The following is a 27769-nucleotide window of genomic DNA, read 5'->3' on the forward strand; positions in this document are numbered from 1 at the left end:
CTATTATCACTTTTAATGAACACATTAGGACTTATATCAGGTGTGCAGGAACATTGTAAAATTTAAGTTTGGACTAACTATAGGTCTTTTAAGGGTTTTTTTTGACCTGAGTAAGAATGCTGTCAGGGCCACAGTACCAGGTTTTCTGCTGTGGAACCCTCCTGGGTCTTTCTTTTAATCTTGAAAACAAGGAATTTGTAGCCAGATAAAATTTCTCTGAGGAGATACTATTTGATACAAAATGCATAGTATATTTCAATAATTGTCAAGTAAGTAATTTAATGAAATTTTAACTCACAAGTAGAATTTTTAGTATTCTAACTTTACTAGGTTCTGATTTGTTAGATGCATGTTTTAGATATTTTAATATGCTGAATAGAGTATATATTAGAATATTCTCTTCCCAAAGTAAGCTTTCTTATTGGCTAATTTCTTCTTGCCACTAGTTTTTAGTTTATAATGAAAGATTCAGTATTTTTCTTAATACATTTATAAAATAACTAAGGCTTTAAGATAGACAACATATATCTCATCTTATAAAGTAGATAATGTTTACTAAACTATGTCTCATACAAATGAGATTAATTGAAATGCAAATGATTAGTTTCCATAGATTTGATAGATACCTATTTGGGAAACATGACCTTATAAAATATATGTATTTTTCTAAATGTTGTGTTTTCATGTTTTGTCATGTTAAGAAGTTTAATCCAACAAGTATTTATTTAATAGCAACTATGTATGTGTTAGACATTGTAAGACAGACAAAGGTCTTATATATGTGCAGCTTACCTTTTAGAGGGAGGAGATATAGAAAGGTAAATACATTTAAAGATAACTGTAAGTTGATAGTTCTACAAAAGGAGACAAACAAAGTGATGACATTCTTAGGCCCAGAAGGAGTTTCCACAGCTTCTACTCTGGCTCCACTTTGTACTGTGCCTACATTGAGGGGGTTGCAGCATCTGGAATGTGTGCCATTTGTAGTTGTTAAGTGCCCCTTGACACTAGGAGTTCAAGTTCTCTGCCTCAGCCACCCTGAGTCTACTTCAATGGCCTGCCTGGACCTCTTACCCATCCTCTTACCTGATGGGTGGCTAACAGGTGGGGGGCTGTCCATGGGATATATGGATGCAGTTTGGATGTGCAGGATGGGATATCTATAGGCATATGTATGCTAGACCACTTGAGGAAATGATGGAATCATGAGTGAGAAGGAAAGAGGGCAGGCTTAGAGTGTGAGGCCTGGAGCAGACTTCCTATTTTGCCATGCTCAAGTGCAGAGCTCTTGAGAAGTGAATATTTGACTTTCCAGGTTTTGTTAGGGAGATATATTTGTCAAACTAATGGGATAGATCATGTTATATTTAATACTTTGTTGAGTTGATATATATAACTTTTACATATTTAGATATGGGATATTGGGCCTCACAAGTGTTAATGACATAATATAGAAATGTAGTACTACCTTTTGAATTCCATTTTAGAAAGGATGGTCAGATAAAACTGTATCTCTTCTCTCTCTTTAAAGATCTTATTTTTTTTAGAGGGAGGGAAAGGGGGGGAGAAAGAGAGGGAGAGAGACATCAGTAGGTTGCCTCTCACACACCCTGAACCAGGGACCTGGCCCATAACCCAGGCATGTGCCCTGATTGGGAATCAAACTGGCTACCTTTCAGTTCCCAGACTGGCATTCAACCCACTGAGCCACATCATCCAGGGCTGTATCTCTTCTTAGGAGATAAAATTTGAGATAAAGACCATAAGCATGAAAAAGGGTCACCTATGAAAGAAATTACAGAGATAAGGAAGTTCCAGGTAGAGTGGCTTAGTAATACAAATATACAGAAGCTGAGAATAAACAATAACCAATACCTTAGTCTATATAAAGAATGAAAAGAGCCCTTCAAAAGAGGGAGTGGAATAAGGTAAGGAAAGGGATCTGTAGGAACCAGATTATGCCCTCACTTGCTATGGTAGAGTTTGCATTTTATTCCAAGACTAATATGACAATATTTGAGTGTTTTAATAAAAAAGGATGACAGGTTCTTAATTATGTTTAAAAATCATTAACAATTCTCTCCTCATGCTTTCAAAATGTCTGTGAGGGGAGCATGAAAGCAAGAAATCTCAGAGTGTTACAGTGGCCTTGGGGTTCAGTAATGTTTGCTTTATTGGGAGGAGCAAGGGTGGATGCTAAGACTAAAAGGAAAAAGCTACACTTTTCATATTTTTTTGCTCTTGAGGGATAAACGTATTGTCTAATCCTCCTTTCTTTTTGATATTCTCACTGGATAATAATCTCCTAAGAGCAGAATCTAGACTTTGCTTTCATTGTAATGAACCTTTTTTTTTGCCTTTCACATTCTGTTTGTTAAACTGAATTCCATCAGCAGAAGGGATAAATCTATGACATGGGATTTACAGAAGAATAATAAGATGTTTCTTGTAAGAGTTAGATCAAATTGAACCTGAATATTTTCCTAGCTGGTTATTTTAGTCACTCAGTTTCCAGAACTTAGAAAGGTATGTATCAGCATTTCTTTTTCCATATACTAGCTGCACATCTGCCCTTGGAGTGTTGGCTCTGACAGTGTTAGTCAAAAAATGATGTTCTAAAGTTTAGATGAATTGGAAAATATTAGTGTATGTTCCCAGAGTCATACAGCATTTATTTCAATCGATGCTATACTAATAGAAACAGAATTTCATCACCTAAGGTAAATTGAGTAGATGTGAATTAAAAGTAAGTATTAAAATTCTCTTTATAAAGACAGGATAAAAGTATGCCATACACATACAAAACCTCTTTTTTTGGAAATTGTAAATTATAATTAAATATTTTCTAAGGCAATAATGCAAGTCTTTCTAAATGAGACCCATTTTTGGGAAAAGAGCTTTTGGATTATTTAGAATTAATTATAGAGCATTAAAACAAGTATTCAATTACCAAAATGAATGAATGACAAGACAGGCAGACTACTTTGCATACTTGTCAGTGAGAATTTTTATTCTAAAGTAACCCTAATAACTTTAATGACAAAGCTGATCAAATTCTGAATAATCCCTGAACTCTAAAAATTTGGTATGTCTTAGATTTGTAAATGGAACAAATATGCTAAGCAGGTTAAGCAAGTAATGAAGCGAACTGACTGCAAACCTGTGTATAAAAGAAAAGTAGAGTTGGCAATTATTTCTCAGTATGAATAGTAGAAAAATTATGGCCCCTGACAATCATTTTATGTTCTGTATTGTGGCATTTCATTAATTATTATTTCTTAGGATTATATGTTGGGCTTGTGGCTTCAAAATAAAGGCTCTGAAATGTCATTTGTCGATATGTTCAGAAAATCATCTGTTTTAGGTGTTAAATCTTTGTGGTGAGAGATTTTTTTAAGTGTATATTTAAATTTTTGCATTTTTTTGCTATTACACTGAATGATTACTCCCGTCTATTTAGCCATGATGTGGTAAAGCTTATATTTCCACTATTTCCTGCAGCTGCCTTCTCAAGTTGGACCTACATTACATTGGCTCTTGCATGGAAATACTTGTATTAGTGAATTTTACTATTTTTTTTAGGCATAAGTAATACAATAAAAATTTTTTATTTGAAAATGTTGCATTAAAATCTCATTTTCTTTAGAGAACCTTTTTTATTTGAATTTTGAATGTAAGGAAGACATATAAAGATAGAATAAGAGCATTTTGCAGCCACATTAGAAGTATTTTTAGGTAGGCCTTTTTTCTGGAGAACTGAATAAGAATCATAGTGTAGTGTTTATTTATGTCATACTCCTAATCACTCTGACTTATTTGCTTGAGATTAATTTGAAATATGCCCCTGTATCCCTGTAAAGCACTTTGAAGGAATGACTTTAGGAAGCAGTGTGCAGCCCTCCCAGGGCAATTTGGCAGGGACCGATTGGCGTAGTAAATAATGACCATCTGTACCCTGTGGCAGTCCACCAAGAAGCGTGATTAGTCCCCTGCAGGTGCAGCAGATTGTGGCTAGTTGTCTTCTGCAGGTGAACAGAGGAGAAGCTGCTTATTTGCTGTTTTGTTCACTTCATTTGAAATAGCTACTTTCATGAGGTCAAAATAATTTAAGATTTAGCTTTTAATATTTTAAAGCTGTAATTGGTTTTATTTCCAGTTTATAAATCATGCCCACTCTTCTACCTAATCATGGCTAAACATGGTTTTATAAGAACTTAATGTTCATGCTATAGTAATGGCTTACTTTTGTAGATTCCCTTAAATTTTGTAGAAATATTGGCTCTGGCCAGTGTCACACAGTTGGTTGGGTGCCATTCTATATAAACTGAAAGGCTGCTGGTTAGATTCCTGGTCAGGGCACATACCTGGGTTGTGGGCGTGGTCCCCTGTTTCAACGTGTGCAGGAGGCAACTAGTTGCTGTTTCACATTGATGTTTCTCTTCCTCTCTCTCTTGAATCAATAACTAGGAAAAAATTAAATTTTATAGAAAAATTGGTAAAGAGTTACTATAGGAAAAGGGAAATTTTGTCATCATCTTCTGGAAAGAATGGTCTGGATTGCCTCATGAGTCGTATTTTTAGATTATAGGTTATATAAAGTAAACTTTATATTCTGCCAGGTATATAAAGCCATTTTACTTAATTATAAATAGAAAGTTTTATTGTTATTTTACATTTTGGCCAAAAAGGATTGTGCAAAAGCTCTAAATTGAATTGTAATCTAGTAAGTCAAGTGAATGAAGAGCAATCTATAATTGATTACATAGCAATAATTTGCTGAAAACAAAGTATAAAAAGTATAAACTACATAAAACAAAGCATAAACTATAAGAAGTTAGAAATCTTTACGCCCTCACTGGTGTGGCTCAGTGGATTGAGTGCAGGCGTGCAAACCAAAAGGTGACTGGTGTGATTTCCAGTGTAGGGCATATGCCTGGTTTGTAGGCCAGGTCCCCAGTAGGAGGTGCAAGAGAGGCAACCACACATTGATATTTCTCTTCCTCCCTTCCCCTTCTATCTAAAAATAAATAAAATCTTTTAAAAAAATAAGAAATCTTTAGGACTAGAACTTGAAAAATTGAAGTAGAATATTACAATTCATTGTTTTAGTTAGCTAAAACTGATAATCGCATGACAGTCATTCTCTGAACTTGAGAGAGTCATATGTATTACTTTAAATTATTATTTTTTGGCAAACACTGCAGTTAGAAACGTTACGATTTTCACTGTCAGAAAGATGTGGATTCAAACACTGGTGCTGCCATTTTTTTGCCTGAGTAACTTATCTCTCAAAACCTCAAAGCCCTCAGAGTGCCTTAGTGGTCCCACCATCACCTACTAGTTCACTGATTGACTGGAAAGACTCGCGTAACTTAATATAAAGTTATACTCAAGGCCAAGATTTATCCCAGCAGAGGGCACCTGAGAAACAATAGGGGCAGCAAAGGAGAAGTGAGACATAGGCTTCCTTGCTTCATTTATGCAGGAGCTGCATGGGCATGTCTTTCTTTCCCCACCTCCAAATTGCAGAGACATTTATAGTATGTCATCGCTCAGGAAGTCATATTTGAGTCTTTGGAGTCCAGAGTTCTCACAGGTTGTTGATCACGTATCTGTCATGTGACCAGCCATGGTAAAGACCCCCCAACCAGGTACCAGCCGCACGTATCACTCTTCATGTTTACTTTAAACATGCTGATGTGTTCATCTTGGCTCACCACTTCAGGCCTGTGAACTAACATTACTCAGTAACTTTCAGACATTCTAGTAGCTTCATTTTTCAGTTTGACTAAGGCTCATCATCATGACTATGAAGATAAGCAGAAACAGAATAAAATGGACCTCCTCTGTTAATCCTTTCCTCACACAGAGTTATTGTGAAAGGGGAACAAGGTGGAATTGCCCCACAACCACTTTTATTATGTCTATCCTATCCTGTGTAATCTTCTGTCTGTAGTGACAGCCCCTTTAGAGTGTTGGGTACACAAAACAATCTTCGGTGCGGGAAGAAAATATCAGAACTCATTTTAGATTTATTTTTGAACACATCCTTTCAGATTTTCTCCATCTGAGAATGTTGTTGTCCTTCATTCCTACACATAGTGGCAGGTGACACTTCTTTAACACTCGAAAAATGTTGTGCAACTTTCTCCTGATCTCCAGGTTCAGAGGAGGAATGGGTCCTTTGAATTGGTCTTTTCTTGGAGACGTGTCCTTTCTCTCCGGCTGCTGTCAGACTCTTCTTTGTCTTCAATTTTCAGATTAACTTTGGTATGTTTCAGCTTGGGTTTTGGGGTTCATCCTACATAATGTTCTCTAAGCTTCTTGAATTGGTATGTTTATGTCTTTCACTAAATTTGGGGAGTTTTTAGCCATTATTTTTTTAAATTGTCTTTTAGCATCACTTTCTCCTCCTCTTCAGAAACTGTGGTGTTACAAACATGGGATTTTTTGTTATTGTCCCACAGGTCCCTTAGATTGTTTAATTCCTCCCAAGTATATTTTCTTTTGTTTAAATTGGGTAAATTCTGTTGATTTGTCCTCTAATTCAGTGATTCTATCTTCTGTTATCTTTTTAAAAATATTTTATTATCTTTAGAGGGGAAGGGGAGGAGAGAGGGAGAGCAACATCAATGTGTGGTTGCCTCTTGTGCGTCCCCTGCTGGGAACTGGCCTGCAACCCAGGCATGTTCCTTGACTGGGAATCGAACCTTGGTCCTTTGATTCGCAGGCCCATGCTCAATCCACTGAGCTACACTAGCCAGGGCTTCTGTTATCTTTACTATAAATCCATTCTGTGAGTTTTTTTCCTTTTCACTTCTATATTTTTCATTTTTAAAAATAAGTTTTGTTTCTATTGCTGAGACAATCTGTTTTCATTTGTTTTAAGAGAATTTGGTTGTTGGAAGCATTTTTGTGGCTGCTTTTAAGTCCCTGTCAGATAATTCCAATATCTGATCTGTCTTAGCACTGGTGTCAGTTGACTATCTTTTCTCATTCAGTTTGTGATTTCTTGGCTGTTGGTGTGATTTTTCATTGTACCCTGGACATTTTATCTGTTTTGTTAGGAGACTTGTGGATTATATTGTGCCTCAAAATGAGTCCAGGAAAATTCTTTTCTAATAGTCTCTTTGACTACAGAGAGCCCATTCATGTATATTCTGTGAACTAGACCAGATTTCCTGACTGTTCTCTTCAGGAGTCTTGCTTCTCTGCAAGAGAGTATAATTACATTTTATTGTCTTATTGCTATGGTACTAGCAAACTAGGTTTGAACAGTATGTCAGGTGTATATATCTAGTTTTCACTCTTATGTTTCCTATTTCTTCTTTGAATTATTTCTGAATAGAAAAAAAAAGACATCTCACATCAGTTAATTTTATTTACAATTCTGGGGCTACAATGGATGGAGTTTAAAGTTGTAAAGTAAAATTATATTGAATAAACTTTCAAGTTTCTGTGAGTTAAATATACTTTCTCTATGATAATATTATATCTTTCATTTTAAGGAACACTGATATATAAAAATTTATTTTAATATAAGGAACTAAATTGGAAATTACCTAACTGCTTAGTTATGAATTTTAACCTCAATTGTGTTTCAGAAAATTCTTCTTCTTTAATTCATTTTGTAAAGCATTTTGATCAATATTACTTCTTTCTATTCCAGCATCTTCTACCTTCTGTCCATATTTGCTAGTTAATTTCTAAAAACCAAAAGTTTTTCTGAGAAATAAAAAAAGGATTGAATTAGCAAATAGGATTTTTATGGAATTTTGTCCTAGAATATGGTACTGAGATTGGATTTACTGCTAAGGAACCTTTATTCCTGTTGCTCTATTTAAACTTTCATTCTTCTCTACTTTGAAATTCTTGCATAAAACATTAGGCTAACCCTGGCTCATTAAATTCATTTCTGCCTTGGCTGGTGTAGCTCAGTGGATTGAGCATGGGCCTGTGAAGCAAAGGGTCGCTGGTTTGATTCCCAGTCAGGGCACATGCCTCAGCTGCAGGCCAGGTCCCCAGCAGGGGACACATGAGAGGCAACCACACATTGATGTTTTTCTCCCACTCTTTCTCCTTCCTGTCCCCTCTCTCTAAAAATAAATGAATAAAATATTTAAAAATAAATAAATAAATTCATTTCTTACAACTTATTTTTAATGTAAATTACTTATTTCTTATATAATTACACTTTTCCTGAAAGTATGTGTTTTATGAAGATTTATTACTTTCTTTGGATACAAAATTTTGCCTCAAGATAGTATAAACTTATTCCTAAGAAAATGGAATTAATGACAGTACTTGGCAAAGCTCACTTTATTTATAGGCAACTGTTAAGGATCCTGAGTATTTAAACAATTCAATGTGTTTTAAAAAATTTTTATTAATGCCCATGGAAGATCTTTAATAAGATATTAAGAGTTTTCTAACATAATTCATTATTGTTATTTATACTTCACACATGGAAAGAGTTCAATCATCTATTTAGAAATAGATATAAAGTATATTCTGATGGATTTTTGAAAAAAATTGAAAGCCACTATATGCTAGTACTGTTAAGCTTAGTTAATGAATATGGATATTACGGCTAGAGCACATTGGAGAATTTGCTTCTTCCAAGTGATGAAACACCGCCTTTCTTGACAATGAGGGCCAATTCCAGGTGCACATTATGTCATAAATTTTCCTAACTAGAGGTTGTTGAAGCCCAGGTGTGTACTACCAAATATTACATACGAGTTTCAGGATGAGGTCAGTAAAAACAGTACTCACATTAAATATTAATATAAACACAAATGTTAATATCTATAAACTGTTTAGCTTACATAAACCATCTAGTTATTATTTAGCTTGCCCAACTATTAAATTAAACTAGTTTATTTCTTTTATTTATCAAAATATATGTTACTGGTATTACATATATTTGCGTAAAGAAATATCTTTTACATACACTTCAGTGAGTAGTTTAGACTGTGCTTGCAAACGTGTCTGTGGGAAGTAAAGATAGTAACAGGCAATGTCAGACAGACTTGTACTCTGGAAAGACAGGATTTGTTAAGGGCCAGAGCGAGAAGAGGGTCTGAAGATGAGTGGTCCTTAAGCCTCAAGATCCAGATACATGATCTAGTAGTGCTTCATTTGAGACAACTTTGTTAGATTGTATTGTGACAGCTGTCATATGTGTGCATTAAAAAAAAACTTACTGAAATTTGTGAATTTTTGTGTAGCCATTTTAATATTGAATGGAAAAATACATACCAGTTTTCATCATATTATGCTTTATTATTTCAAGATAGGTAAAAACACAACTAAAACACACAAAAAAGACTTGTGCAGTATATGGAGAAGGTGCTGTGAGTAATCAAATGTGTCAGAAGTAGTTTGGAGATTTCTCACTGGACCTTGTTCCACAATCGGGTAGACCAGTTGAAGTTGATAGTGATCAAAATGAGAACAAACAACATTCTTTTGAGGTAACCAATATATTCAAAATATCCAAATCAATGAAGTCTTGGTGAAGATGAAAATGTCTTTTATTTTATGGAGAAAACCATACTTTTTGGCCAATCAAATATGTCCCCCTGGCCTATCTAAACAAGCTAAGCTTGTTAGACCAATTAGACCAGTTGCAAACCATCAATAAAGAAATTTACTCTAGGATCCCAGGGGATTTTCAGACCTTAATCAGTAAAATTATAAATCTGACTGTCCTTATCTTGTTTCAGAGCCAAAAATCAGATCCAGGCATGTTCAGAGATTAAGATAGAGTTTTTCCATTCCAGCTATAAATCAACTGTATCTTGCATTGATTTCACTATTTTTAAATTTTCAGTTTTACTTACTTTTGCTCTTCCTATTATTTTCTTCTGCTACCTGTGGGGTTATTTTGCTCTTCTTTTTCTAGCTTCTTAAGGTAGAAGTTTAAATTATTAACTTGAGACCTTTCTTGTTCTCTAATATAAAAAGCTCTAAATTTCCCTATAACTACTTGTATTAGTTATAACCTGGAAATTTTGATATTGTTTTCATTTTTGTTCAGTTCAAAAATTTTTCTAATTTCTCTTGTCTTTTTCTTTTTATGCATGAATCATTTAAAAGCAAGTTGTTTAATTTTCAAGTATTTGGAAATTGCCCTGTTCTGTTAATGATATCTAGTTTAATTGTAGTATTGGCAAAGAGCATACCTTGTATGATCTCATTTATTTTATGTTGTGGTTTGTTTTATGATTCAGGTTAATGGTATGCATTAATTTGGAAAAATTTCCTTATACACTTGAAAAGAGGGTTTTAGTCCTGACCAGTGGGGCTTAGTTGGTTGGGTGTTGTCCCATAAAGCAAGGGGTCACTGGCTCAATTCTCGGTCAGGGCACATGCCTGGGTTGCAGGTTCTGTTCCCAATCTGGGTGTGTTAGAGAGGCGAACAATCGATGTTTCTTATGTCAATGTTTATCTCCCTGTCTCTAAAACTACATAAATAAAATCTTTTTTAAAAAAGAGGATTTTTTCTGCTGTTGAGTAGAGTTTTACTATAAATGTCAATATGATTCATATCAATATGATTCACTTAGTTGATGTCATTCCATTATTTTATATTCTTGCTGATTTTCTCTTTACTACAATTTATTACTGAAAAAGGATTGTTGAAGTCTCCAATTACAATTGTGAAATTGTCTTTCTCTTTTCAGTTCTATCAATGTTTCCTTAATTTTGAAGTATTTGTGATTGAAGCATAGACATTTGGGATGATTATGTTTTCTTGGTGAATTGAAACTTAATTATTATTATGTGATTTTCCTCTTTATTCATTCATGTGTAATTTTCTTTGTAGTCTGTGTTGTCTGGCATTACTGTTGATGTTCCAGCTTTGTTATCATTTATGTTACATTTAATATTTATTTCCATCCTTTTACTTTTTATAGGAGAGTTCGTTGAGAAAGCATCCAGTTGAGTGCTTTTGAAATTCTTTCTTACAATCTGTCTACTAAATGTTGTATTTAAGTAATTTATATTTAAATAATTATTGATATGTTTGGATTTCAGACTGTCATTTTACTGGATTCTGTTTTTTGTTTCTCTTTTTTCTATCATACCAAAAACAAAACACTTTTTACTATCCATTAAATTTTTTCTCATGAATTTTTTTATTATATAGCTTTGTACTTTGTGTGTGTGTGTGGTGGTTCTAGCAATTACCAAAATCATCTTTAACTTTTCACAGTTACAAAGAGTCAGTGTTGTAACATTCAACTTCAAGTAGGAATGTAGAAATATTATCACCGTAGGGATCTGTGTGCCTTTCCCTCTTTCTTGTACTTAAATGTTGAATCTCTTTCAGTTTGAAAACTCATTAGAAAATTACCATTTTTCTTTCTACCTGTTGAGCACATTTTAAGAAATCAAGAAGAAAAGTCTGTAATATTTATTCAGGTATTTACCACTTTTCTTATTCTTTTATTCCTGATATCCTGTGGGTTGTTTTTTGTTTTTTTTTGGCTAGAGAACTTCCTTTAGTGATTAAAAAAAAATCTTCTGTCAATGAATTTCTTAGTTTTCCTCTATCTGAGAATATTTTTATTTTATTCTCATTCCTGAAAGATATTTTTCTGGTTATAGTAACCTGGATTTGAGAAATTTTTTAACAAATACTTTAAAAATGTTGTTCCAATTGGTCTTGGCCTCCTGGTTTCTATTAATAAATCTCCAGTCATTCTGATTATTGTTCACTATAAGTAGTGGGTCATTTCCTGTAGCTGCTTTAAAGATTTTTTCTTTGTCTTTGGTTTAGTGAGTTGGGGTTAGTATGGCTTCAAATGTTTTTCAGCGCTGTCGTCCTCTTTATTTTCTGACTTTGATGTGAATGTTTGACCTATTGGTATTGTCCCACAGCCCTTGAAACTGTTCATTTTTTCCACTTCTTTTCCCTCTGTGGCTTACAGTGGATAATTTTTATTGACTACTGAAATTTTATATAATTAACATGTGTCACAAATTTTTCTTTTTTAACCATTTAAAAATGCAAAAAGCATTCTTAGGTCATGGTCCATACAAAGGCAGTGAGCCAATTTGGCCTCAGCTTAGTTTGCCACTCCCTGATTCAGTCTTACCACTGATGGACATGACTAGAAAGTAGGTTTTAATTCCTTCCATTTTCAGGTTGCCTTTTTTACCACAGTGCGGTGTCTTTAAGGTCCTTGTTAAAAGTCTGGCATATTTGATCAGAGCCTATTCTCCTTGGCACAGCCAAAATTCTAATTTTTGTTTTTGCTTTTTTTTTCTTTTGCGTATTGGCTTCTGCTTCCACCATCAGAATACCTAAGGTAAAAGTAGCCCCAAAAGACTTACTTGGCTTTTCTTCATCTAACCATAGCTTTTTAGTTCTTCACTCTTTTAGAGCTCTGTTTCAGTTGTTTGCTCTGAACAAATCAGTTTTTCAATTTTAAAATAAGAACTTTCTTGCCTGCCAGTCTCTATTCTTTGAAAAGTAGCTTTTGATAATACGTGGAGGTGAAGTTAACCCCCAAAGTGCTACTCAAATGGAAAGTAGCATTTTTTATACTTGCTTATTTTTTTAAATCAGCTTTATTTTTATATAGTTTACATATGATAAAATGCATGTTTTAAAAGTATCAATCAGTGAAATACCAAAAAATTAAACATTTTTGTAACCCACAAAGTTTCTTCTTTGCCCTTTGTAGCCAGCCTTCAACCCCTGCCTCAGGCAAACACTGCCATGATTTCTAGTGTTATAGATTAATTGTCCATCTCTAGAAACTTACATAAATGGACTCATTATGAGTGTATATATGCATGTATATAGAGTGTATCAGTACTTGTTAGCTCTGCAGAATATTTTTGCAAAAATCTGCTCTTATACTCATCCGTTGTAAACTCTTATTTATTGCTGAATAATAATTATCTAAATGTACCAAGATTTGTTTATCAGTTTTCCTTTTGCTGAACGTTGGATTGTTTCTAGTTTTTGGTTATTATAAATACAGCTGCCTACATTTTTGGTAGATATGTTTTCATTTCTCTTGGGCTTATACCTAGGAGTGTTAATTTCTGAGTCATTAAGTAGATGTGTATTTAACTGTATAAGAAACTACCAAATTGTTATTCAAATGGCTTGTATTATGTACATACTCACTAACAGTGTATGAGGAGTCCAGTTTTTCCTCATCCTTCCAATCTTGTGTTGTTAACCTTTCTAACTTTAGTATTCTAGTAAGTGTGGAATAGCATCTAATTGTGGTTCATATTTGTATATCACTGAGGACTAATGATGATAAACATTTTTGATGTGCTTATTGTCTATTTGCACATCTTCTTAAGTTTTTTATCCAAATTCTTAAGTTATTGTCTTGTTATTGAGGTATGAGTTCTATATATTGCTTACATACAAATTATCAGATATATGCTTTGCAGAAATGTTCTCTCAGATTGTAGTTTGCCTTCTCATTTTTTAAAAGTGATGCCTTTGAAGAACAAGTGTTTGTAATTTTGATAAATTTCAATTATTTGAGGGTTTTTTTGTTAGGACTTTATGTGTATCTGTCTAAAATCTTTGTCTACTCACTTGGTTATGAAAATATTCTATGTTTTATTTCAGGACCTTTATAGCTCTAACTCTGCATTCAGATTTAAAGCCTATACATGTAAACTGTCATTTTTAAAATCAGAGTTGTTCCCTTTTTTGATCTAACAGAGGATGGTGTTTGAGTGTCCTATGGTGTTTCTGAAAGTACTTCAAACGGCTGTCCAGGACATGTTACGCTGTAGTTAGGTGGCTTTTCACTTCAAGGTGTTTGTTTACTTGCCGTATTTTATTTTATAGATCATAATTATATTTGGACATGTGTAATGGGGAAATCCTGTATTTTAACACTAATTAAAAACAAATCCTGAGTAAAATATATTACTCCAGCGTTTTCTTTTCCTTCTCCCTGTCTCTTCCCTGCATACTTCTGTTTTGCCTTCCCTCCTTTTCCCCACAATCTCTCCTTATTCCTTGCTTCATTCCTTTTTCCTTTAAAAGAAAAAAAAACTGTATGCCTTTATAACATTACTATTTATGTGTTTAATAGCTGAGATTTTTAGGTGATAAACTATTCCCTTAGTAGTAATTAGTTCTTGAAGTCAGATAATAGGATGCTGTTTTATAATGGCATCTTTGCATCAGTGGTCTCATGTACCGTAGTTTTGCTTCTTTATTACACTGTAGGAAATTACTTAGAAAAGATTGAGACTACATGCAGTGCCATAAACAGCGATAATGCATGGCCAGTTTATACATGGAAAAATTAGTTCTTAGTAATGTGGTCTGGGTGCAAAAAGAATTCTCTATGACCAAGGGAGAACTGGAAATTTTGCATTATAAAATGAAATTCTCTCATGTACTTAAGGTACAAAACTTTTAAAATGACAAATAATAGCATAGCCTATACTTCATGGGGAGAGAAAAGTGCATGCAATGTTCTAGTTATGGGGACACCATCATTTTGACAGCTGAAATTTCTGATAGAAGTTGGTATAATGTAGATTTTAAAGTCCTATTGTGTAGTAATATTTTTAAATCTGTTTTATAGCCTCTTGAGGTTACAACTTCTTAGTGTGCTGTAGATTGAATGGTTTGAATGAAATATCCCCTCAGGTCTATTTCCCACTTCCTTAAGTACATCTTACAGGGAATTTACTTAGGCTAAAAAATTGTTCCTTTTCTTTGCCACAGGATAAGAAGTGGGTCCTCAATCATGAAGATGTCACATTGGGAGAATTACTGGGCAAGGTATGTAATCAACTGAGCTAAATTACTAAAAGTCTTCACAGTGATTGTGAACTCTGTAGATTGTTCATTTTCTTCAAATCCTTCTTACATTCCAGCAGCCAACAAGGTACATTCCCACATTAACCTAGAGGAACACGATACCACATCTGTTACAGATACTAGGATGTTCACTGAAATAGATGTGTGAAAACCTTTGAAAGATTTAAGGATGGTTTTTGAATTTAAAAAAAATAGTGTTGTGTGTTTTCCTCTAAATTAAAAGCCATAATTATATTATTGCAGTGTAGAAAGCCAAAACTAGTGAGCTGAGATTTAAAAGGAAACTGTGAGGTAATAAAAGTTTAAATAAACACGTACTGGTCCTGTTCTATTTGTTTCTGGCTACATATGATAGTTTGAAAATGTAAAATACTGCTCTTGGGATTTTAAAAATTGTGTATAGAATCACAATATGTAACAACATTAGGCATATTATTTTTATAAAAATGATATGGACAAGACACATGGCAGTGTAAACATTCATATGTAGCTAGCTCTATTGGTTGTTGGAAAAGACAAATATATATGCTGAGAGTCCCTTTCTTCCGATAAGTTTCAAGTTTCTTCCAATTCATAGGCTATATGAAAATAAATTATGTCTAACAATAATGGCAGATATTTGATAATCAAGTGGACTATTTGCAAATTTATTATTTTTATAATTGAGTTGCAATGGGTAAATATTAACTTCCTTGTCAATGACTTAATTCGTCATGTTTCCATTTGAAATTTTGAATTCAGTTTAGTTTCATTATTTCATAATGCAGTGTGAAAAACAGCATAAAATCTACCCCCTAGGACCAAGCACCTCTTGTGAGGAATGACATAAAAATAGACATTATATTTAGCCTCATGGACTTAAGGTCAGTAGCAGCCATGAAGCTGTGCCTGTTAAATGGTAGGGAGTGATAGGTGTCCTAGGCTCCTTCTGACTGCTTTTGGATAGAGAACAGGTGTTCTGGGAAGCCTAGTCTTTTTCTCAGTGTTTGGAGATTCCCCCCATGACCACTGTTGATAGAGTTGAGAAATCTATCAAATCCTTTGAGTTGTGTTTAAAATTTTTGAATGCTTACTAATAAAGCCAAGACCTGTTTCCTAGGGCACAAACCATTAGAAAAGTATGAAGGGTTGGTCAGTGTTCAGTTATGGGATACGTGATTTGGGGAAGATCGAAAAGAGTCTTAAGGGCTTAAGAAATGAACTTAAAGTGAACTTAAATGAACTTAAAAAATGCTAAGTAATCTTAGCATTTTTTCTGATTGGGGTTGGGGGATGGTTCCCATGGAAGATAAAAACATAGAAAAGGCATAGCATGTATCTTGGAATCACTAGAAACTTGACGTTAGGATATGCGACCTTGTCATAACCTTGTTTTTTAAATAAATATTTGAATTGAATATTAGATCCTACCCTTTGCAACAGCATGGATGGAACTGGAAAGCATTATGTTGAGTGAAATAAGCCAGGTGTTGAAAGACAAATACCATATGATCTCACCTTTAACAGGAAGCTAAACAACAAAAACAAACAAGCAAGCAAAATAAAAACAAAGACACTGAAATAGAGAACAGGGGGACAACGACCAGAGGGGAGAGGGGAGGGAATTCACAGGAAAAAGGGGAAGGATTTACAGGAACTAGTATAAAGGACACATGGACAATAACTAAGGGGGATGGAAATGGGAGGGCAGTGGAGAGCACCCGGCAGGGGGGCGGGGGAGGTGCTGGGCTGGGCTGGGAGTAAAAGAAAACTGTACTTGAACAATAATTAAAAAATAATAATACTATTTATTACTTAGATATTTAAGTATACTTTACCTAAGTAAAATGAAAATTTAATAATTAAGTAAAATATTTAATATTTAAAACATTCAAAAATATTTTGACTTTTAATAATTTTATTTATTATCAACATGTAAAAATTTACATTCCTTGAACTATCATTAAGCATTACATTGATCGTAGTACTTCAAAAACTCAGTAACAAGCAGACTCCTACTTCAGCTACTTCTTGTTCAACAACAATAGCATGGAATCATGTTATAATATAATGCTTGCGTATTATAATTATAGCTTTATAAAAATATACAAGCATACATAGAAAAGCTTGAAGGGAATACTAAAAAATATTTGTTGTGTTAGCCTTGTAAGTCATCTCTATAATGTTTTATGTTTGTAATAAAAGGAAAAATGACTTTAGAAATGCGGCATTTTAAGTCAAAATACAGTTTAGCCATAGAATAAGGTTAGGAGTTCACAACCTTGTCATAGAAATGACCTCATCACAGGTGACATGGGCATTTGGGTAAGAACCTTGTCTTCCTTGGTACCTTCCCTTAGAGAATGACAACCTACAACAAGGGCTGTTGCCAGTCCTTCATATGCCTAGGTTCTGTTGCCACTCCCTCTTCTCTCTCTCACTCTTCCCCAGCTGATAGGACCGCATGACTCAGCATCCACAGTCACACCACAGAATCTCTGCTTTATCATAAACATTAATGGATAAAATTTTACATTAATAAAATGCAGATAATGGGACTACACTGAATCAAACTTATGTTACTCTGATAGTGTCAATTTGAGTTTCTCCTTTTGTCATATTTTTTTAATTTTTCCCCATTTTCCTTCTCAGTCGTCGTCCAGCCTCAATCTTCTGAATGTTTGTTATGTTGGGTAGCAAATTTAAAATTGGGAGGTTGGTAAGAGTGACAGTCCTGATCTTTATTTCCACTTTGAACTCTGGATAATGCTAACAGAGTACTTGGATTAATTCAAAGTGCATCATTACATGCCTTTCTTGTATTTTGTGAAGATTTATGTGGCTGTCTTACATCTCAACCAATAAATGTATTTGTATTTTCAGGGAAATTTTGGTGAAGTATTTAAGGGCGTATTAAAGGATAAAACTGCTGTTGCTGTTAAAACATGTAAAGAAGATCTTCCTCAGGAACTGAAAATAAAATTTTTACAAGAAGCCAAGTGAGTTCTTTAAAGTTATGTAAAATATGTATTTATAATATAAGCAATTCACTAAAATGTAAATTTGGAAATTACAATTTTCTGAGGTATGAATAAGCACTTTCAGAATCCTCGTAAATAGCATTTAATACTATGTGGAAACAAAGTTTCTGTTCTTGAGTTAAACTATACACCAGTTAGCCAACTATTGTCAAAAGAACTTGATGCTTAAAAACAGCGAGTATTCTTTATGTTTTTAAAAACTATTGCAGTGTTTGCTTTTATCACACATGTGTGTACATATATATGTATATATGCAAAGTTGTGGTTTTCCTTATAATTAAAATATTACTTATTCTATATATGTAAATATATAGTTTATAAATATTTAGATATATAATTTCATTTCTTCTGCCTTACTCAGATATTATCACTCTATTCTTTTTTCTCATCTGTTAGTTTTCTTTTTTAAGAACCGAATGTCTTCTTTAATTTAGTGTCTGGCATTTGTTCCAAAATTTACATACTGTTTTGTTTTCTAATTGATCTTGGAGGATTGTCTTCTATTTCTTATTACTAGCGAAAATGTAATGTTCCAAAATTGCTACCCCTGTATTGCATACAGCTAAAACTATTCTGTTAATGGTAACATCTGGTTTATACAACTAAACACAAACCAAATTGAAAGATGCTTTGGTCAGAGTGAGGACAGACATGGTTGGGGGATAGGGGGATGGGGATGGGTGGGTGGGTGGATGGATGGATGGATGGGAGAGGAGGAGAATACATGAATCTATAGGTTGTTGGCATGAAGGGAGAGAGGGTCAGGAGTGTCTGTATGGGGGGACGTGTGTCTCCATGATCACCTAGAACACAAAATTGGAAGTCTTCTTAGAGTATCATGGAGAACAGAGGACATGATAGTGACAGGACATGGAGATGAGAGAACTGAGTATCATGACATGGAGCATTTTAATGTGTATTTCTCCACTTATCTAAAAACGACTATTGATGGAAATAGAATAAACTAGTTTGATGCATTTATTAAATATCTGTAGAATATAGTTGAAAACTTGTTTTATGTATATTATTGGCAACTCAGAAAAATAAACTTTGATCAATTTAAAGATGTGCTATTACAATTGAAATTCATAGGTCTATTATTTTATAGATATTCACAGGTATTCTTATGGCACAAGTAATATACAACATTTTCAAAAATATTTAATTTTTTGCTTTCTAATGTGATTGCTTTATTGCAAAATAGAGTTTATTTTCTTCTTCTAAAGTCAGATAATTTTGTTTTAAGAATGAAAATTATGTCCATGCAAAACTCTTGTGTCTTTTAATAGATGATAGAGCTATATATTGAGATATTTAATATTAATGGAGTTCAGGATGGCTGTTTTATGGAATTTCTTTACTAAGCAGTTTCCAACCTCAGAAATGGTATTTTGGATTAAAGTCAGACATTCTAAAACTTCTTTTTAATTCTTTGTAGAAATTACTAATTCAGTTATTGTCAGGATATTTCCCTCACCTCGAGAATTCTTCCCCATACATCTTTTCATTTATAAATCATTCTGTATTTTCAATATAAAACATTTTTCTTAGAGCTATCTGATTTAGTTGTCCATGTACAAAATGTATATAAACTATTTTTTCTTTCATCAAATAAAATTATTTTTTAAATTCTTTTAAGAAGGAAAACTGCATCTTTCAAATATTGAGAGAACTTGTAACTATGTCAACAGTATAATGTGGTTTAAAATTCGGTAATAGAAATCATCAGGGTAGACAGGCCTCTGAGGGAATCTAATCTTGTAACTCAAGCTTAGAGTCCTAAGGATGAGTCTGTGCTATTTCATAGCCCTCTGAAATTCTACCTTTTCCAAACTAAGTCTTCCTGCTTCAGTTTGATACTGCAACTCTGTGACTCAGCTATTGGTTAACCTTTTGCCAGCTTCCTCAAAACTTTTGAGTGTTTACTATTTTGAAATTGATTGTGATCATCAAGAAAGCACTTACTACAAAATCTAATGAAGGGATTGCCATATAGTATTACTGTGAATTGGATTCTTATTTTTTATATATTTAAAATCAAGTGCTTACAGAAAGCAAAATAAAACAAAAAGGTGCTACCCTTGCAGCTTGCAGTTTTGAGTTCACTAATACTTTTCAGCTATGGTTTAGGGAGTTCCATATGTTTTGAAATAAGTAAATTATTCCTATTTAGCTTGTTAGTCATTCAGAATGGATAATAGTTTTTAAATGAATATTTAATTGAATTAAGTATACTTGACTCATTTGTACCTATAGCTTTCCAATATTTATCAAAATTTGCATATATCCCATTTATTGTAATTGGGTTCATATTGAAGTTTTAAAAATTGAACAATAAAAAAGGAATAAATTGAATTATATAAGTTGAAGTGTTTTACTTGCGTACACTTTTATGTCTGTATGTATGTATGTATTTATTTATTTATCTTTATTGGGGAGGGGAAGGAGAAAGAGAAGCATCAATGTGAAGTTGCCTTTCACAATGTCCTCTGCGAGGAACTGGCCTGCAACCCAGGCATGTATCCTGACTGGGAATTGAACTGCGGTTGTTTGGTTCGCAGGCCCACGCTCAATCCACTGAGCTACACCAGCCAGGGCTACTTGCATACACTCTTTATGATCATAAATTAATGCTTTATTATTTAAATAATTATTCTTACACTTTTTCTCATACAGAATTCTCAAGCAATACGATCATCCCAACATTGTCAAGCTTATCGGAGTCTGCACGCAAAGACAGCCCATCTATATCATTATGGAATTGATTCCAGGTAATCTCAATGCAGAGCTTTTTTTCAGTGACATTTCAGTATTGTTCCTCATCACTTTTATATGTTCAATCTCTTTGATTTCTCCTTGTAAAGTTTCCAAGGATGTTATTTAACATTTTCTTAATGACAAAGAACTTGTACACATTCTGGATATTTTTATAGTCTATAATAATTTGCTATTTTTAGAAAATGTCAACCAACCTTCTATAAAAGAGAAAATAACTTATTATTGTGCACTTACACATGGAATTTAGTTTATATAATATGTGAAAAAGGCTGTTCAGAAAAATAGCCTACCTTGTTTGATTTTATAACAATGACATAGTACTATTGTATACATAGTTCATTATGTATTATTTTCTAAGTATTATACATTACCACACATACTTATTTGATGGCATATAATAATCCCAAAGTGCTTTTGGTCACTTATGAACTGTGAAATAATTTTATGTGTGGACAAAGAAAAAACAAATGTCTTGGAGTTTGTCTTTGTGTATCTTATGACTTTTAGCACCTCCAGGCTTTTTGATTAACAATTTTTGCCAACAAACAAGGATAACATGAAACATATAGTAGAATACATTTTCAATTTCTTTTCATTTTATATCTTCCCATTGTGGAAAATATAAACAGAGGTAAAATTTGATCTTCATAAGATTTACAAATACAATATATAATAACTGCAAAGATTTGCTTTGTTGCTTTTAATGACTACTCATTTTTAAAGGAATATAAAAAATATTTTTAAATGTTTTGTACATAATATACGCATACTTTATTGTGTTGACATATGTATACACCTGTGAAACCATCACCCCAAAGTAATGAATTTGTCTATCACCCCTACCTTTTCTCATACCTCTTGTTAGTCCCTTCCTCCTTCCACTCTCTTCCCCTGTCCAGTCAACCACTGATTTGCTTTCTGAAATTATATTTTGATTAGTATTTCTTAGAATTGTATATAATGGAATTGTACAGTCTCTCCACTCTTTTGTGATTCACTCATGTTTTCATGCATATCAATAATTTATTCCTTTTTATTGCTGAATGGGATTGTATCACATGAGTATACCACAGCTTATCCATTTAGATGTTGATAGACATTGGGATTGTTTTCTCTTTGGGGTTACCACAACTGAAGCTGATGTGAACATCCATGTACATATCTTTGAATGGACATGTGCTCTCATTTTTCTAGGGAAAATACCTAGAAGTGGGAAAAAATGGATCATATGGAATGTGAGTGTTAAAAACACAGATTTGAAATCTCTAGTGCTAAAACATTTATACCTCACATTCTCATAGCATAAAAACTGGGCCAAAACATTAAGTTTAAGAATAATGGACTCATACTCTTATGACATTTTCCAGTTAAGCCTCGGTAACAAACTCTTCCCATTCTCTAGTTTTTTATTTTCCTGTCAGTATGGTCCTATGCACTCTTCCCTTTCTCATCAATGCAGACATCAGAATGTGAAAGCATCAACCATCAAAACAGCATAAAATCCTTGTAAAAAATATTTCCACTGCAAGATGAAAAGCTGATATGTGTATTAACCCAGGGATTTAACCCAGGTGTGCAAGGCTGGTTTCAACATTTACAAATCTATCAGTGTAATCCATCACATCAACAAAGTAAAAAAGAAAAATCACATGATCATACCACATTGCAGTAAAAGCATTTGACAAAATCTAACACTCATTCACAATATTAAAAAATCCTTAGTAAATGAGGAATAAGGGGGAACTTCTTCAACTTGAGATATATATTATATGTATGTATGTATGTGTGTGTGTATTCATATGCATAGATGTACATATGCATAGATGTGTGTGTACACACACACACATTCTATAGCTAACATCATGCTTAATGGTAGGAAACTCGAAGCTTCCCCAATAAGATCAGGAACAAGGTAAGGATGTTCCTCCCACCATTCTGTTTTAACATCGTACTGCAAATCCTAGCTAGTGCAATAAGACAAGAAAAGGAAACAAAAGGTATATTGACTGAGAAGGAAGAAGTAAAACTGTCTTTATTCATAAAATGCAGTTTGGCAGTTTCTTACAAAACTAAACATACTCTTATTAAATATACTAACATAGAATTTATTAATCATACTCTTTAATATTTACCCAAATGAGTTGAAACTCATGTCCACACAAAAATTTGTACATGGATATTTAGAGAAGCTTTGTTTATAATGTCAAAACTTGAAAGCAACTAATACTAGCTAAGTGGATAAATAATCTGTGGTACATCCAAACGATGTTACATTATTTATTGCTAAAATGAAATAGTCCATGAAAAGTCATAGAAGAAAAACTTAAGATGCGTATTACTAATTGAACAAAGCCAATCTGAAAAGACTTCATAGTCTATGACTCCCATCATGGCATTCTGGAAAAGGGGAAACTGGAGATAGTTAAAAGTTCAGTGGTCATCAGCAATTAAGGAGGGATAAGTGGGCAGAGCACAGGATTTTTAGGATACTGAAACTACTATATATGATACAATAATAGATAAATGTTATTTTTCCTTTGTCCATACCAATACTATGCACCACACCAAGAGTGACCCCTAATGTAAACTGTGGACTTTGGGTGATGATAAAGTGACGATGTAGACTCATCGCTTGTAACAAATGTACCTTCCTGGTGGAGGATGTTGGTAAATGGGGAAGGCTGTACTGTGTGGGCAGAGGTTATATGGAAAATATCTGTATGTTCTTTACATTTTTATAAATGAAAACTGCTCTAAAAAAATCTTTAAAAAATTTTAAAACAATGGAAATGAAAGACACTTGGATCTCTGTCATTTCTCCATTCACTTACCTCCTCCCTCCCTCCAATTTCAACCTTCAGTGACATATCTGTATGGTCAATGAAAGTCTATAGTGTAGAGGGTAGTGATGGAGATCTGGAACTCTAGTAAGTGTTGGTGAAGATGTCGAAAAACCAGAGCCTTCAGCCACTTTGGAAAAGTTTTACATTTCTCAAAACGTTATACACTTACCCCAAAATTTTCCACTTAAACTAAGAATTCTGATCCTAGGTATTTACCCAAGAAAATAAAAAATCTATCACTGCAGAAAACTGTATGCAGATGTTAATAGCAGCATTATTTCTAATAGCTTCAAAATGAAAACAATCAAAATGTCTATTAACTGATGAGTTGATAAACAATACAGTGTATTTATATAATAGATACTGTTAAGGAATAAAGTAAATGATCTAATAAATGCTACAGTATAGATGAACCTCAAAAACCTTATGCTAATTGAGCAAGTCTAGTACAAAAGACACTATATTGTATGATATTGTTTCTATGAAAAGCCCAGAAAAGACACCTACAGATAAAAGCAGATTTGTAGTTTCCTGGAGCGGGGTTTAGATGGGGTTGACTATAAAGGCATGAGGGATCTTTTTGGACTGCTGAAAATGTTCTCAACTGGATTACAGTCATGATTGCACACCTCTATAAACTTGTCAAAACTCATAGAATTGTACATTAAGATGGATACATTTCATGTATGTAAACTGAGCTTCAGTGTAGCTGTTAAAGGCCCAGGGTATGGCTCCATTTGTTGGGCATTGTCCCGCAAAGTGAAAGATTCCTGGTTAGGGTGCACACCTAGGTTGTTGGTTCAGCCCTGGTCAGGGCGGGTATGAGAGGCGATTGATCCACCTTTTTCACATGGATGTTTTTCTTCTTCTCTTTCTCCTTTCCTTCCCCTCTCTAAAACCAAATTTTATATATATAAATTTTCCATATAACTCTGGGGAAAATATATATGTATGGAAAAAAAGGCCTAAGGACCATTCAGTCTTGGCTGAAAGCTTGGCACAGCCACTTATAAGCTTCATGATCTTGCTCATCTTACTTGACCCTTCTGTGCCTTAGTTTTTTCCCCTGTAAAGTAAGAACAATTGAGTTGTTGTATGGACTAATGTACTGTGATTGTGTGTAAATATATATTATCTCTATATCTAAAGATATTTATATAAAACATATCTTGTAGAGTGCTTGATACAAAACCATTTTATGTGTTCTTATAATCATCATGTTTGTTTTATAATTGTCTAAGAGAAAAAAGTAACTTCTTTTTTTGTTTTGTTTTATTTATTTATCTGTCTGTTCATTTATTTATTTAATTGTTGTTCAATTACAGTTTTCTGTCTTTTACTCCCATCCCAGCCCACCCCTCAGTGCTCCCCACCTCCCTCCCATTTCCACCCTCCTTAGTTTTTGTCCATGTGTCCTTTATACTAGTTTCTATAAATCCTTCCCCTTTTCCCCTGAAATTCCCTTCCTTTCCCCTCTGGTCACTGTCAGCCTGTTCTCTATTTGAGTGTCTTTGGTTATATTTAAAATGCTATAATCCAGTGAGAACTGTAACTCAAACTCTAAACCTTCCCCTAACTCTAATCCTACCCCTTAATTTCTCTAGCCAAGAATGGCCTGAGAAAAAACTGGGAAGTATAATGTTTGTCTTTAATTCTTTCCATTCCACCATCATTTGTGACCACTTTGTTTGTATGTTTTAATGTTGGATTGGCCAAGTTTGGTACATTTTTTTTTGCATAAAATAAAAGACACGTTTTTTATTTTCACCAATAATTTTATTGTTTTGGATATTTTGAGTCTGTCAGGTATCTCCTGCTATTGGCTTCTAGTGGGTAGAGGCCAGGGGTGCTGCTAAACATCTTCCAATGCATAAGACAGCCCCACAGCAAAGAATTATTTGGCCAAAATGTCAATAGTACCAAGAAACTTCACAAACCTCTTTTGACATGATCGATCAGTTACGGCACCTTCTCCATACACTACACAAATCTTTTTTTGCTTTTCAGTTGAGTTTTTGCCTTTCTTGAAATAATAAAGCATAATGTGCTGAAAATGTGTGTTTTTCCATCTGTAATACTAAAATGGCTACACAGAAATTCACAATTTTGATGGTATTTTTTAAAGTGCATGCTGCTATAACAGCTGTCACAATACAGTCTAACAAAATTGTTTTGAATGAAGTTGAAGGCAACTAATCACTACTAGAGCTATTGTACAGAAAAAAACTTAATGAACTTTTTGGCCAACCCAGTCTTTAGCCTTCAGTGATCTTTCTGTCCTTATATGTAGAACTAAAGTGGCTAGATTAAATGGCCTCTGAATTTTAGCTCTAACCTATGATATTTTAGTTGTTACCAATTTTTTTCTTAAATTTGAAACCTTTCATAAAACTCTCAGACCACTGTAAAACAGTATTTTTCTGCGTGTTCCTCTTTTCATGGAAGGCATGATGGGGAAAGAACCAGCTAGTTTTCATTCTTATAAAGTAGCAAATAAGGTACAGTATTTTTAGTTACATTAAATTTTAAAGTTGTCAAAGCACTTTAATTAATATTATGTCATTTGTTCTACCAGGCAGTATTTTATCCCCATTTACAAATAAGCTAAATGGATTTAGAGGGTTTAAAGTGACATGTCAACATGAGTTTAATAGCAAGTGGGAAATCATACTGTTTTCTGTTATATCACTCAATTAATAAGTTGGTCAAAATATATAATCCTTTTATGAATTGAAAATACAAATGAAAATTCAGGCCAATGTCTATGCAAGGTACCCTATGGGCAAATACACAAATTCTTGTTTCATAATGTCTCAGCCTGGTGCACAGATAAGTAAATAGGTTTGCAGTAAATAGAACATCTTTTGTTTGAGTTACTTTTTTTCTCTGTGGGGATCAAGCTATGGATGGAAGATTTAGAAAATTGGTAGGTTAAAAGCAAAATTTAATGACTGCTTGGTGTGTAATATGCAAGACACTTCAAAAATGTATTATGCAGATTTAATATACTCCTGTTCTCATCAGATAACTTAGCCCTTTGGATGCATAAATCCAAAATATATTTTAGCCATAGTAATGTTTTAAGAAATTGTAAGCATTGAAGAATTCAAATTTAGAGTGACTATTCCCAAGATGATCCTGTCTTCATTTGAATCACCTCTTCAATTCCAAATACCTTACTTATTTACTTCTTTGCTATGGGTTACTGGATAAGTAAAATGAAAGAAAAGGCAATTCTAAATGAAACTAGGAAATACTAGAAAACAAACAAAAAGACCTCTAATATGCTAAAAGAAGACCCACATTTTACTTTGTAAAAAAGTTGTGTAATACTTAGAAATTCAAGTGAATGAAATGATGGGTTTTTTGTTTAAGTGACAGGCATGACTTAAAGGAATATTTATGGTTCAGGCATCTGCCATTTGTTTTCAAAGACATGGTTAAACCAGCACGCCACAAGATACCCTCAGAATAGGAGACTAAGCAAATTAATCTGTAAGTACAGTGTCTCTGCAGATCTTGGGTAGAGGTAATTAATTTTAGCAAGCCTTCAAAAATGTCAGTCTTCACTCTTTTGTTCACTAGAAACTTGTGCAGTAACTGCCTCCTCCTTTCTGACCTGGATGTTGTCTTTGAGTTCAGAACTCCCTGGAACTAATTGCATGTTATATTATCCAGTACATTCCTCGGCTCACACACATGCATGCCCCTCGGCCATCCTCAAACCTATCTTAATTTTAAAATGATTTATGGCTTTGGAACTTTTAGAATTATTGAAGAATTTTTACCAGGTTTTAGGTATTATCAAAATATATGTCATCTCTGTAACATGCTTTTAAAAGAGGAATTGAGCTCATATAGTTATATTGTCTAGAGATTTTAGCTTAGAAATCTGGACACGATTAATAATATTCTCATAAATATCTCTAAATTTTCAGTAGACATCTTTCCATTGTTAGAATTCTTTTCCTTTAATTATTTATTTTCCTTTTTAATTTCTGTAGGTAATTTCACTAATTCTTGTCAGCAGGTTAAATTCTTTTAAAAAAATGAGCCTTCCTCCCTGGCTGGTATAGCTCAGTGGATTGAGCACGGGTCTGTGAACCAGACAATCGCAGTTCGATTCCCAGTCAGGGCACATGCCTGGGTTGCAGGCCGGTTCCCTGCAGGCCAGTTCCCAGCAGGGGACGCACAAAAAGCAACCATACATTGATGTTTCTTTCCCTCTCTCCTTCCCTTCCCCTCTAAAGATAAATAAAATCTTTTAAAAAAATGAGCATTCTATACCTCCAATTCACATG

General features: G+C 33.7%; 1 protein-coding gene across 5 annotated transcripts in view; it reads left to right on the forward strand.

The window, feature by feature from the left end:
* Positions 1 to 27769, forward strand: part of FER (FER tyrosine kinase) — a 411880-nt gene that overhangs the window by 259586 nt on the left and 124525 nt on the right. For all 5 annotated transcript variants that reach the window (XM_037138612.2, XM_037138614.2, XM_037138615.2 and 2 more), the window contains 3 exons: positions 14732 to 14788; positions 17690 to 17805; positions 20524 to 20618. In XM_037138612.2, the coding sequence (XP_036994507.1) occupies positions 14732 to 14788; positions 17690 to 17805; positions 20524 to 20618 (268 nt within the window). The remainder of the gene's footprint in view (positions 1 to 14731; positions 14789 to 17689; positions 17806 to 20523; positions 20619 to 27769) is intronic.

Source organism: Artibeus jamaicensis, unplaced genomic scaffold, assembly GCF_021234435.1.
Source record: "Artibeus jamaicensis isolate MK-2021 breed Jamaican fruit bat unplaced genomic scaffold, CSHL_Jam_final contig_402, whole genome shotgun sequence".
NCBI lineage: Eukaryota > Metazoa > Chordata > Mammalia > Chiroptera > Phyllostomidae > Artibeus > Artibeus jamaicensis.